Source organism: Eutrigla gurnardus (assembly GCF_963514095.1).
Source record: "Eutrigla gurnardus genome assembly, chromosome: 19".
Taxonomy (NCBI): Eukaryota; Metazoa; Chordata; class Actinopteri; order Perciformes; family Triglidae; genus Eutrigla; species Eutrigla gurnardus.
In genome coordinates this window covers 17,755,983-17,769,604 of record NC_139930.1, presented here as the reverse complement: position 1 = coordinate 17,769,604, position 13,622 = coordinate 17,755,983, and the positions used below count along the sequence as shown (strand labels likewise).

The 13,622-nt window shown below is 45.2% G+C and overlaps 1 protein-coding gene across 1 annotated transcript; it reads right to left on the bottom strand.

The window, feature by feature from the left end:
• Positions 1–82: 82 nt before the first annotated feature.
• Positions 83–13,132, bottom strand: LOC311029436 (uncharacterized protein). Its single transcript, XM_084034575.1, has 28 exons — positions 13,036–13,132; positions 12,075–12,277; positions 11,389–11,998; positions 11,180–11,283; positions 11,008–11,073; positions 10,472–10,687; positions 10,209–10,342; positions 10,026–10,120; positions 9,815–9,869; positions 9,595–9,729; positions 9,230–9,469; positions 9,017–9,080; positions 8,726–8,927; positions 8,538–8,638; positions 8,119–8,461; positions 7,841–7,975; positions 7,504–7,540; positions 7,301–7,420; positions 3,393–7,212; positions 3,144–3,301; positions 2,916–3,013; positions 2,515–2,575; positions 2,287–2,431; positions 2,139–2,194; positions 1,945–2,049; positions 1,630–1,867; positions 1,023–1,281; positions 83–936 (listed from the first exon to the last, which is right to left on the bottom strand). Exons 2-28 carry the CDS (start codon positions 12,269–12,271, stop codon positions 838–840), a joined length of 7,893 nt encoding a protein of 2,630 aa, XP_083890701.1. The 5' UTR covers positions 12,272–12,277; positions 13,036–13,132; the 3' UTR covers positions 83–837.
• Between the last annotated feature and the right edge of the window lie 490 nt (positions 13,133–13,622).

The following is a 13,622-nucleotide window of genomic DNA, read 5'->3' as shown; positions in this document are numbered from 1 at the left end:
ACATATCTCTACAAACACATACAGTATTTCTAGATATGAATCTGTGCTGAAATGGAAAATAAGAGTCGAGTGATGGTGGAAGAATAGGTTGTTTTTTTTATTCATATCTGAGAGAATTCCACGTTCTACTTTTAATGAACTAATGAGATAAGACTAATTTCAGGAAGATTTGTTTTTGTCTTCAAGTATCAAACATAAAATTAGAATGCTGTGAATATGTACAAGGACCTCTTTGAACACTGAGATGATCACACACACACACACACACACACACACACACACACACACACACACACACACACACACACACACACACACACACACACACACACACACACACACACACACACACACACACACACACACACACACACACACACACACGGAGTGAATGAAAAGCACATTTTAAGACTTTTTTTTGTCAAATTAGCACAAAAAAACAAATAGTAATCTTGTTATGTTGTATTCTTTTCCTGAGGTAAATGTCTGTTTTGAAATGGAACAGATGTGGAAAAGAAAAAGCATTGTACAATATTTACATTTTCACAGGTATTTAATAACCAAATTGGTGAATCTGTAGCTCGAAGGATCATGAATAATTGTGGAAATGCTGTCACCACCTTTAAACCTGGGTTTTTGGTTATTAATGAGAACATTTTTCATTTAAAAAATTGAAACTAACTGTACATCTTCAAAGTGCTTGTGAAAGTATTATCTTCACGTCATTTGAGAACAAAAACAACAAAACAGAACAGTCTTTTAGTCATAAATTAACATTCAGACATAACTTGTCAATCTAAAAAAAAAAAAAAGGGAAGCTCCTCCTCTCGTCAGCTTTCATGTCTCGTCCACGTCTGTAAAAATGTCACTTAAAAAGTACTGAGACACGTTGGTGGGCTCCACCTCTATAGAGCTGGTCTCCATGGCAACAGAAACCTGCAACAGAGAAGAACAAAGGCTCAGCTGTGATCGCCGTGTATGAGGGGGAGGAGCTACGAGTCCACGCCTTCCCTCCGCCTCACCTCCGCCGGACACGAGGAAGCGTCGGGACTTGGGCCGCCCTCGGAGGTCCGTGTGACGTCCTGCAGCTCCGTTGGCGTCGGCGATGTGATGGAGGACGTGGAGAGGGTTGGCGGCGTCGCACTGCGCATGGGAGTGGATCGTTTTCCTCCTCGAGTTCTGACCTTTCGACCCCTGGAAGCTGCTCTTCCATATCCAGAATCGCCTGCGAGGGCCGTCGTGGTCGTCTCAGGACTTAGGGAGAGGGAGTCGTTGGTGTTTCTGTCGGGTATTGATATGTCTTTATTTAATTAATGATATGAACCATCGCTGCCTGAACACCAGCAACACAAATAGCAGCCTATAAGTTTGCATTAAGTCATTTTGTGAGCTAACAAACTACCTTTAGCCAGTATTTAGCCGATGTTTGGGTTTCCCATCCAACTCTCTCAACAACACACATTCAAAAATCACATCACAGAGACTTTAGCGACTGACTCATGCTAACCAATTTAGCATTACTGAACCATTTAAAACATGTCGGGTTAAGTGACAGTAGAAGATTTGTCACGTGTTTCCAGTTTTTTCAAAGCCACATAATAACGGTTAAACACAAATGTTTGTCCTCACCTGTTGCAACTACGCGTCCCCCTCGCCCGTGAAGTTTGTGCTTCAGAGCCGCTGTTCTCGGGGGGCTCCCCCCCGCCGACGTGATCGCCGCTTCCTCCCTGTGGCTGGTTGACAGCATCATCAACGGCGTCCGGGAGCACAGAAGGCCCGGCGAGCTCCGAGCGCTGGGCCGCTTCCGCCTTGGCAGCGACGGACTCGCTGGCTTGTTCCCCCTTTGTAGTATCAGGCTCCAGTTTGGCTGGTTATGAGAGGAACGGATACATGAGGAAAATTGCCGAGTGCACGTGATGAGTTAAGTGTTGGCGTGCTGCGTACCTCTTCTTCTCGTGCCCACCGGACGCTGGTTCGTGGGGGGGATTCCAGTCTCATCAGTATTCTCTCCGGTCTCTGGTAATTCAGCTGGATGGACTGTAGTACTCTCTGTTCCATAAACACAAACAATCCACGTTGACTCTTCCTAACATGAGATTAATTATTGATAAATGAGGAGTAAAATGGAATCACTCTACCGTTAGGATCCACTGGAGTCTCCATGGAAACGGGCACGGTGACGTCTCCAGGATCGCTGATGAGGAGGGAGTAAAGTTCATCAGAACACAAAAATAAACACAGATCCCTGCCTGCATGAACAAGATGTGATATAAAAAAAACAGGCACCTCCATTGCTGTGTTGATGCATCTGTTGGAGGAAGATAAGGAAGCGGCGGCTCCTCCACCTCTACCGACGGGCAGACCGGGATCTCGGTCAGAGAGAGGATGAAGAACGGTTCGTCTGCATCCGAGGGCTGGGACAGCACCGACACTGAGAGTGAGAGAGCTTTTAGACAAAAAAACACACATATACTCCACACACAACTCACAATACAAACAAATCCACCGACTTACAGTCTGGGAACAATGTGAGATCTGGAGAATGTTGGGTCCCTGTACGCGACGTTGATGCATCCTGGAAATGTGAAGAGAATAAATCAGTTTGCAGATTATTAAATAATTAAATGAGATCTTCTTGACCAAGATTGCATCCCATAGGAAAGGCTCGTTCTAATGAAAATATGATTCTTAGTTTCAGGTAATTGAATACAGTAATGAAAACATCATTATGAACATATATCCAAATGCACCAGTAAATACTCTCTAAATCCACACAGTTCCTTTAAATATAAATAAATATATATGTACCCATGTTGGGAGTCACTGCCATAGCTCTGTTATTACTTTTACATCTCCAAGGGTAAAACAATCATACATCCCGATATACGCCTCCTGCTGCACATGTTACTACTTACCCGAGTACAACTGTCAGGTACTTGCTCAATAGCTCCCTCTACTGGTTGCTGGATGCCTGCTGGGTGTTCAGACACACGTTCTGAACAAGTACCAAAATCTATGGAAAGGAGGAACCATTAGAAGTCAACACTCTCTGGTCATAGATGGCAGAATCCTGAATATATCTGCTGAGCATTCTCTGAGGTATGGGAGTTTGAATAAAAAAAATTAAAAAAAAGGCTTCAAACCTGCTTCTGCTTGTTTGGTATTCTGGACCTCTTTGGGTTGTGGAGGTCGGATGGTGCTGCGTCCCAGTCTGGGTTTGGGTTTAATCAGCCGGCCTCTCCGGGCCTGGGGACCTTTTCTCAAGGGAGACTCTGTCGCCTCTGACTTCTTATCAACAGTGCTTTAAAGTGGAAAACAATAATAATTCCTTCATAATGTATTTAAAACATTCGGCTGTGAGTGAGAATCAGGAAAATATTATCACGTCTTACCTTTGGGCAGCTGTTTGACTCGTTTCAGGGCGTAGCTGCACTGCATCTTGACTTTCATTCGTTGACGTTTCCTCTCTTCTGGATTCAACTGTGAGTTTTTCATCACTCTTGTTTTCAACAACCGAGTCCGTCGACGCAGACCGACTCTCGGCAACCCGCGGCATTGCTATGACGACACCATCAGAGGAAGTACCCTTATTATTCCTGCCGTCGAGTGACTCCCCTGACTCTACAGGCTCCTGTTCTGTTTGTGCACCGTTGTTGTCCACAGGCTGTGGTTCTGGGGCTTTACCCCCATCATCCGGCTGCAGTTTTGCCCGTGCCGTTCGAGGAGATGACCCCAAATTTGGTCTGGGTTTGACCTTGGGAAAGCGTCGCCTGGGAACATTTTGTTGTGAGCCCTCAGAGGTTGAGTCTAGTCCACGTCCAACTTGTGCCTTTTGCTCCTCAGTTGAAGATAATTCCTCCGTGGTTTTATGAGTCGAGTGTAATTCTAATGACACCGAAGCAGTTTGGCTCAGTGTTTCAGGATTGGTACTGCAAGTTGGCTGTACTTCCACCTTTGCAAGGGTATCGTCAGTGGATTTGGGCCTTGAGGTCTGACCGGTGGGTGTCTCCGCAGGCTGCGTGGGTGCGATAGGGTCTTTTGTGGTTTGAGGTTTTGACCGAGCGCCTCTTGACATCTGTGGCAAGTTGGGCTTCACCTTTTGTAATCGCCCTCTCGTTGTCTGGAAAGCAGGTTTGACTTCTTCTTCCTGTCTGACGGGTGACTCTTCTACCTCTTGGACAGGGACAGAGTCTGAGTCTGACCCACGTCCTACTTCAGATTCTGGGATTCTTTCTGTATGCCCAACATGAGACATCCGTTTTTTATCAGTGGACTTGGATGTCAGCATTGTGTCTCTGCTGGTTTGTTCCTTACTGGCTTCAAACTGGGTTTCCGAAAGGTTCTGGCTTTCTGAGGCACTCTGATGCGATGCTGCTGCGTCTGATTCTACCTGAACAACAACCCCAACATCTGGGTTTTTCTGCTTGGTTGTTGACAACTCCTCTGTGGGTGTAAGAGTCATCCCTAAATCCAACGATGGTATCAAATCTGAAGGAGGATCATGACTTTGACTTGGTTTTTCAGGAGAGGCGGAGCAAGTTGACTCTGCTTTAGCCTCTACTGTTGGTTTTTCATTAAATTTGGGATCTGGAGTTGGGTCTTTCTCTACGGCGTCTTTTGTGGTTTGAGGTTTTGACCAAGCGCCTCTTGACGTCTGTGGCAAGTTGGGTTTCACCTTTTGTAATCGCCCTCTCGTTGTCCGGAAAGCAGATTTGACTTTTTCTTCTTGACTGACGGGTGACTCTTCTACCTCTTGGACGGGGACAGAGTCTGACCCAAGTCCTACTTCAGATTCTGTCATTCTTTCGGTATGCCCAACATGAGACGTCCGTTTTTCATCAGTGGACTTGGATGTCAGCATTGTGTCTCTGCTGGTTTCTTCCTTACTGGGTTCAAAATGGGCTTCAGAAAGGTTCTGGTTTTCTGAGGCACTCCGATGTGACGCTGCTGCGTCTGATTCTACCTGAACAACAACCCCAACATCTGGGTTTTTCTGCTTGGTTGTTGACAACTCCTCTGTGGGTGTAAGAGTCATCCCTAAATCCAACGATGGTATCAAATCTGAAGCAGGATCATGACTTTGACTTGGTTTTTCAGGAGAGGCGGAGCAAGTTGACTCTGCTTTAGCCTCTACTGTTGGTTTTTCATTAAATTTGGGATCTGGAGTTGGGTCTTTCTCTACGGCGTCTTTTGTGGTTTGAGGTTTTGACCGAGCGCCTCTTGACGTCTGTGGCAAGTTGGGTTTCACCTTTTGTAGTCGCCCTCTCGTTGTCCGGAGAGCAGATTTGACTTCTTCTTCCTGTCTGACGGGTGACTCTTCTACATCTTGGACAGGGACAGAGTCTGACCCACGTCCTACTTCAGATTCTGTGATTCCTTGGGTATGCCCAACATGAGCCGTCAGTTTTTCATCAGTGGAATCTGATGTCAGCATTGTGTCTCTGCTGGTTTCTTCCTTACTGGGTTCAAACTGGGCTTCAGAAAGGCTTTCTGAGGCTCTCTGGTGCGATGCTGCCGAGTCTGATTCTACCTGAACAACAACCCCAACATCTGGGTTTTTCTGCTCGATTGAAGACAACTCCTCTGTGGGTGTAAGAGTCATCCCTAAATCCAACAATGGTATCAAATCTGAAGCAGGATCATGACTTTGACTTGGTTTTTCAGGAGAGGCGGAGCAAGTTGACTCTGCTTTAGCCTCTACTGTTGGTTTTTCATTAAATTTGGGATCTGGAGTTGGGTCTTTCTCTACGGCGTCTTTTGTGGTTTGAGGTTTTGACCGAGCGCCTCTTGACATCTGTGGCAAGTTGGGCTTCACCTTTTGTAATCGCCCTCTCGTTGTCCGGAAAGCAGGTTTGACTTCTTCTTCCTGTCTGACGGGTGACTCTTCTAACTCTTGGACAGGGACAGAGTCTGACCCACGTCCTACTTCAGATTCTGTGATTCCTTGGGTATGCCCAACATGAGACGTCAGTTTTTCATCAGTGGAATCTGATGTCGGCATTGTGTCTCTGCTGGTTTTTTCCTTACTGGGTTCAAACTGGGCTTCAGAAAGGCTTGCTGAGACACTCTGATGCGATGCTGCTGAGTCTGATTCTGCCTGAACAACAACCCCAACATCTGGGTTTTTCTGCTCGATTGAAGACAACTCCTCTGTGGGTGTAAGAGTCATCCCTAAATCCAACGATGGTATCAAAACTGAAGCAGGATCATGACTTTGACTTGGTTTTTCAGGAGAGGCGGAGCAAGTTGACTCTGCTTTAGTCTCTACTGCTGGTTTCTCATTAAATGTGGGGTCTGGAGTTGGGCCTTTCTCTACGGCGTCTTTTGTGGTTTGAGGTTTAGAACGGACGGCCCTTGATGCCTGTGCTAGGATGACTTTGGGTTTGACTTTCTGGAATCGACTCTTCCTGGTCTGTTGAGTGGATGCGACTTGATTCTCTTCCATCTTTTCGACTGGTAACTCTTCAACAGGTGCAACACATGGAGCAGGATGGTTGCTGCTCTCCGGGACCGGAGCTGAGACTACGTTTGACTCCAGTCCAATCTGGGATTCTGTGACCGTCGCGTCCGATGTCAGCAGATTACTAGATATACTCTCAGCTATCGGTGCTTCTTCTGTGGACGGAGATGTGAACCTCGAGGCTGTGGTGGCTGGTTCCCTACTGGGTTCTAATGGACCAACAGACCTCTCCTGACTGCCAGATGTCTCCACCGTATGTTTGACTTTAATACAAGCCACGTCATCCTTCGATAATCTTTTACTACAGTCTGCTGTCTCAGAGGTTTCCTCTGCGGCCGGTGGTGTGTCTGTGGTTTGAGGAACTGAGTGGCTCCCTTCAGACGTCCTTACTTTTGACGTCTCTGGTTGGGATTTTACCTGAGCCGTCCTCGAGGCTTGGCCTAGGTTAGGTTTTGGTTTCACCCTGGATACGCGTCCTCTTCTGGTCTGTGGGGAACTGGTCTTTGAGCTTTCTGGACTTTGCAATAGCGGGGTAGGGTCCACATCAGAATCAATGCGTTCAATAACGGAAACGTCATCATTATCGGTTGTGCTGCTTCGTGGTTCCACAGTGGGAACGGTTTCTGTGACTCCACGATCAGAAGCTGCACATTGAAGAGGAGTGAAGCCGATTTCCTCTTGAACAGCAGGCTTTGACGCGTTCTCTTTTTCCAGGGGTTGGCTGGTTTCATTCACACTGACTGATGTTGTTCCTGCAATTAAACATAAAGGGCACATTTAAGGTAATTTGATTTAAAAAAGTATAAATATAAGGAATATTTTGGCTTCTGTGTGTCTAACCTGTTACGTCATCCTGCATGTCTATTTGATTCTGTGCCGACTGAGTGAGATGAGCCAGGTTGCCGATGGTCAACAGGGTTTGAGCGGCCTCGTTGTAGCTCTCATCCGCAGATACAGAAACTAAAAGAAAAACACCAAAAACATCTAAATATATGTACACTTTCCCCCCACTGGGAGCTTCTCAGATTATCACTTCAACATACCTTCTGTGTGGTCTGAAGAAAGGAAGTCTATAACATCCTGCAAGAAAAAAACAAACACATCACAAGCTTTTCATATATCTGTGGAAGGGTGTGATGTTTAACATGCATTACTGTCGCCCCAGTTACACTTCTTTTTCATTTTCAAAGGTTGCTTTGAGCTCATGCATGAAAACCAAATACATGCATACTTAAAAGAAGAGGGTGATGTTGGAAAATAAGGTATTAAAAGGCATTTTTAATCAAAGTATATGGATAGATCACATCAGAGCTTTCAGATGAGATCTCAGAAAAGCTTTTAAAATGACGAGTGTAAATGGGGATAATGATTTTCACTTACAACAAGCAGGTCCAGCTGATGTTCACAGGGTTCAGCTGTGCCTGTCTCATTATGTGCCTGCTCGCAAAAGGCATCGGGGCACAGTGCATCTTGGGAAATGCCCAACACATCAGGCATAGTGGCCAAGATATCAAGCTACGTGTGGGATGGGGGGGTTGAATCATGGAATGGAAAAACATGCACAAATAAAAACGAAGGCAAAGAATGCTTGTTATAAAAATAAATAAATAAAAATGACTGGATTGTGTGCATCTGTGACAGGAAACGTTTCCTCATACCTCCTCCATCGTCTCTTCCACTTCTGAAATGACAGGATTCGGGGAGCGCAGGCTGGCAGGCACAAACACGGGGGCGGAGCCATCCAGACTGGAGCAATCCTGCTCCTCTTCCAGCTCCTCTTCTTCTTCTCGCTGCTCGTCATCCTCCTCGTCACCGTATTCTGACTGCGTCGCCTTCAGAGTGACGAGTTTGGGCTTTTTGGACTCCTGTGCTGATTGTAGCTTGGATGATCTTCCCCTCTTGGCTGGGCATTTGGGTTTGGCAGCCGTTGGCGAGGTGGGAGCTGTTTCCTCTTTGGCGGGGTAGTTCAAGAGCTTGGTGGCTTTAGGCACTCTCCCATACCTATTAAACAACAATCACACACTGATAAACTACTTCTATCCCTTCTATTTCTGCTTTACAACCACTAAATGCATACCTTGTAGGTCTCGGAGGTTTAACGGCGGCATCCTCTTCGTCATCATCGGCTGACTGCCTGTTATCGGCTTGCTTTAAGGGTGATTCTGCATCTTTATTTACCTGAAAAGGTGAGCGTGACTTTCAGTAAGGCAAAGTAACAACATGTGACAATATCTGATGACTTAACTGTAAAGTCAAAATAATCACCTGCTCTTCAGAGGCTCCATCGATCCCACTCTCATCCCCTTTATGAGGCGTGGAATCGTCCGTCTTGGTGGCGGCCGCTGCGGCCTTTTTACCCCACTTGCGGCCCAAAGGCAGCAGCGGTTTTGGTGCTCGGCCTCGGGACAGTTTGGCTGGTTTGATCGTGGCGTCCTTGACTTCACCGATTTTCTCCGTTTTCTCAGACCTGAATATTAGGATGAAAGGGGCACATTTTAATGCCAACTGAAGATGCAAAATGCTCTGTTTAAAATTGAATTTTTAAAGTTTTATTACATGTCTGATGCTGGACGGTCCTCGGGGAGTGCTGCCTCGGCATCTCCGGGTGTGTTGGCCTCATCTGAGAACACAAAAAACTACATTTAAGTAGAAGCAACAATGGATAGAGGCCAAGAACACATGTAGAAAGTGGGATACATTCAAGGAAAAAGACATTTTGAGGATCATATGCATTAATTTTTTAGAAATCATTAAGTTTGATAGCTGAACCTTGCTCTGTGGTCTTTTCACTCGTTTTGTTCTTCTTGTCATTCGGTTCCTCAGTGGAGGCGTCCTGTTTGCTCTTTCTTTTGCGTTTCGTCTTGGGCTGAGCGACGGCGGTTCCTCCTTCATTGCAGAGGTCCTCGTTCTCTTTCTCTCCCTCCTCCTCCTCCTCCAAGTCAGGGATCTCACTCTGCTCCTCCTCATCTTCCTCCTCCACCACACTCAGCTTCCTCGAAGCTTTTTTGCCTGCAGAGGGAATTAGAAGACACGAGCAACAAGGCGGATAGTTGTGAAATCTGTAGCCTAGAATATGTTAGGAAGCAATAATACACAACTCAGTAGTACTCAGGAGTAGGGGAGGGTATAGTTACCCTTTGGCTTTCTCGTGCTCTTCTTGGGGGACTTCTTCCCAGCAAGTGCCTTGAGTTTTTTCCTGTTTTTCTGAACTTCCAGAATCTTCTCTAGCAGCTTAGAAAAATACTCTATGTCCAGTTTACGTCTCTCTCCTACAAAACGACAGTAAATGCATCAAAATCTACACAAAATATCATAATTCCACCAGCTAAACATGCTTTCCCACTGAATACTTACTGAACGCTTTGTCAATCCTCCAGGAATTCTCTTTCTCTTCTTTTTTAAATTTGTTCTGAAAGTTTAAAATCGACACAATTAACACAAACAAGCTCTTTTATCGTGTATTTAGTGAAGTAACACAAACAAGCTCTTTTATCGTGTATTTAGTGAAGTAATGCATTGCTTCTTCATATCATCTTCCATAAAAACATCTGTATCTTCATCTCACCTTTATCTCTGATCGAGCTCTGTGAGGAAACAGTTGACAAATCATGGAAAAGTCTGTCCCCACCATGCTGATTGCCAGGAAGAACATGTCTGTCTCTGATGGAAAACCAAACAATCACGACATCAAAAATAAGGAATCGGGGGAAAATGTGTGCTATCAAGATGTTATAATTAATGGATCTACCTTCACTGGACCAGGGTTTGGAATATGTCCCCTTCCTGAAGCTGGAGTAAGTTGTAGTGGAGCCACGCTCAAAGATGGGGTCTCGTTCCTGGGCTAGATTTGGCCCTTTGGCTCGCTGGACTTCCACTGTCAAGCTGAGACACGAGTGTTGTCAATGTTAAGAGGAGAAAGCACATCTCTGGACGCTTTTAGTCAGTTCCTATCAAGGTATTCAAAAATGTCATTCCCGTTTCATATTTCATATTGAACAGAAGGTCACCAACCTCTCTTCATCAATGATCAGTGAGCCGTCCTCGGCTACTTTGACCTGAGGAACCATCACGCCATCATCCTCATCTTCCTCCGCTCCCTCCGCTCCCTCCGCTCCCTCCGCTCCCTCCTCCCCCTCCGCTCCCTCCTCCCTGTCCTCCTCCTCCTCCTCCTCCCTCGGACTTGCTATTTTAGGGACGACCGCAGGTTCCTGTGCTCTCTCTGGTGACCTGCAGGGATTTCACCGCAAACATCAGACAGAAAAAACCTATGATGTTGTCATAAGAACTACGGCTGATGATAGAGATCACAAATGTAGTGCATTATTTGGACTATTCCAACCTGGATGGTCAAGGTACAGTTTAAAAAAAATAAAAAAAATCCAATAAATGTGTATGAATCACTTGATTTGCATAACAATTAAACAGCTTTTAATAGCTATTGCAGTTATTAAAACAGTTTGAAAGCATTTTTTAAGTTCAAATGACGTCTCAGTGCTTTCATTTAATAAAAAAAACTATAAAGGAAAGAGATATTGGGATAAACTTACTCGTCTCTTACTGGAGAAGTGGGGACCACGGTCTCATTCTCCAGACCCGAGTCTTCTAAACTGGATCTGGAAGAAAGAAAAGGCAAATTATAGTTGCATAAGGCAAGAAAGGAACCACAAAAACAGCTGTGTCAGATAAGATAATGAATAGAAAACATCGTTACACTCTTACGTCATGGGGTTAGACAGCGGTAGATAACGGATCAGGTCCCTCATGGTCATTTTGGCCGGATCCAAGTTATATTCCTTTACACGTTTGTTTGTTTTCCTTTGTTTCTGCAGCGTGAAATAATAACAATGAGTCAGGATCTATCTTATTAATATGTAACTGAACAAAAGAGTGAAGAGAATACTGAGAAGTGATCTTACTGATTCGCCTACCTTTTCTTTGTGCATCTCCTGTTTGAGCAGATCTCTTAGTTTCCGGGCCTTTGCGAGCCTCTGCAGGTCCGACGGGTCATTCAGGAGTCTACTCAGGGAGAACGCCGGCGGTGAAAGCGAAGGCCCACTTTTAGATGACATGAGAGTCTTGGCTTTCTCCGATAACGCGATAGCTTCTCTGTCTGGTATAGAGTAGATGACTTTCTCCGGTGGTCTGGAGGGAACTTCTTTAACTTGACTTCCTGACGTGCTTCCTACTTCTTTGCCGCTGTCGGCTGGCGAACAAACCACAGAGTCCACCGCTGTAGGCGCGGCTGGCGGTTCTGAACCGTCCAATGAAATGAGGCTGGGTTTAGGTTGCTTGCTCTCTTCTGATGGCCTCCGTCGCCTTGGGGACTGGAGTCTCTGAGGGGCTGCCGTAGTCCCAGTCTGGCTGGACTTGTCAGGGACGTCAACGGGAGTTTCAGAGACGGCCTTGACAGGGGATTTTGTCATCCGAGCAGCGGCGGAGGGGCGGCCTGGGGCCACTTTGGGCTTGATGGAAAATCGCTTCCGCCTTTGGACTGCTGCCGAGGAGCTGGTACCTTCCACATTTTGATCATTGCCGTCCCTGAACAGCAGAGTAACAATTGTTACACGTACGTAACACAAGTAGAGGCGATGCCATTGGTTTGCTTGACACTCACCCTGGGGCTGCGGATTTCTCCGACGGGGTCACGACAGACGTGTTGTCGGCCACAGCAGTGGCGGTGCTGCTCTCGCCGACGTCTTTGGGGGTCTCACCGGCATCCTGAGTTGACGAAGGGGTTTCCTGGGGCGTCGCCGCTGCTCTCCCCAACGTACCCACATTGGGCCGAGCGTTGAATCTTGACCGACGAAACATTTTGCCCTGAAACCACGCAGGAAGTCAAACGGTGCATCAGTATTCCAACAGCAAAACCTGAGTTGTGACATAGGCTTTGTGCTTTACATTGAATAGATAGATAGATAGATAGATAGATAGATAGATAGATAGATAGATAAAACAATTAAATCAGACAATGTCAGGACTACTGTTATGTTATTACAGTAGTAGAAATGTGGTTTAATGATGAGCGTACCTGTAGTTCACTGTATTCTAGATTATTTAACTTTTAATTGATAAGTGTAAAACATGGTTTGGTGCCTACGTAGTCAACACAGAGCAGAAAAAGTGAGCTGATTTCGTGAACACACTCACAATCATCATGTTTGCCTGACTTAGTGTAAATAGTATAAATAACTTGTGTTTTGATGAGTTAGCTAGCTAGTATGTTACTTCGTGTTAGCAACCGTCGCGTTGACGCTGTATTGTTGCTGCTCTTCCAACTGACAGGACTTAGTGACGTTGACACAAGTCCGTAATCACAAACCCGACAAGGAGACACCAGCAGAGGTTTAACAACGCTGACAAACAACACATTACAAACCACTGCTAGTCACAAGTAGAAGAAAAACGCGTTATGAAGCAAACAAAGTGTAAAAGTGCACAAAGCTGAGGATGAAAACTCGCATGACAGCGAGTCTCCCTGACTTGGACTCGTCCTCTCGTCAAAGTTGTGAAGCCGAAACACGTAAATGTACATTTATATAAAGTCCGAGTGTCTTATTTAACTCGGGAACACGTACCAGCGCGACAATGCGTCGTTTGTTGGGAGAAATAAGCTTTTATCCACGACGGATGGCGAGTAGCGGATCCCCATGCACACACTGGTCCGCCATGTTTTTCATGACGCGGTATTTAGGTGACTGACGGGAGGGAGGGAGGGAGGGGGGCTTGTGGGAAATGTAGTCAGGGTGCTGCAGAGCGGCGGATGAGGCAAGAGCATGTTTTGCCCGTTTTCTCAAGGAAATTAACTTTAAATCGGTATTTTTTTTGTTTTGCAATGGGCGGAATAAAAGTTATTGGTTTAGATAAACAATAAATCAAATTACAGTGTAATTTATTAAATATTCATGCAAATTGATCCAAATATCATATAAATATCTTAAATGTTATTTGTAAAACAGATTTTTGGTCCTCAGAGGATGAATCCTTGTCTCTGGAGAGCCACCAGCAGGTTTGAACTTTTTTATTATTATTTTTTTATTATTATGATGATAATGACAATAATAATAATAATAATAATAATAATAATAATAATAATAATAATAATAATAATAATAATAATAATAATATTACATTTAATTTGTTGGCACCTTTCAATACAGCAACA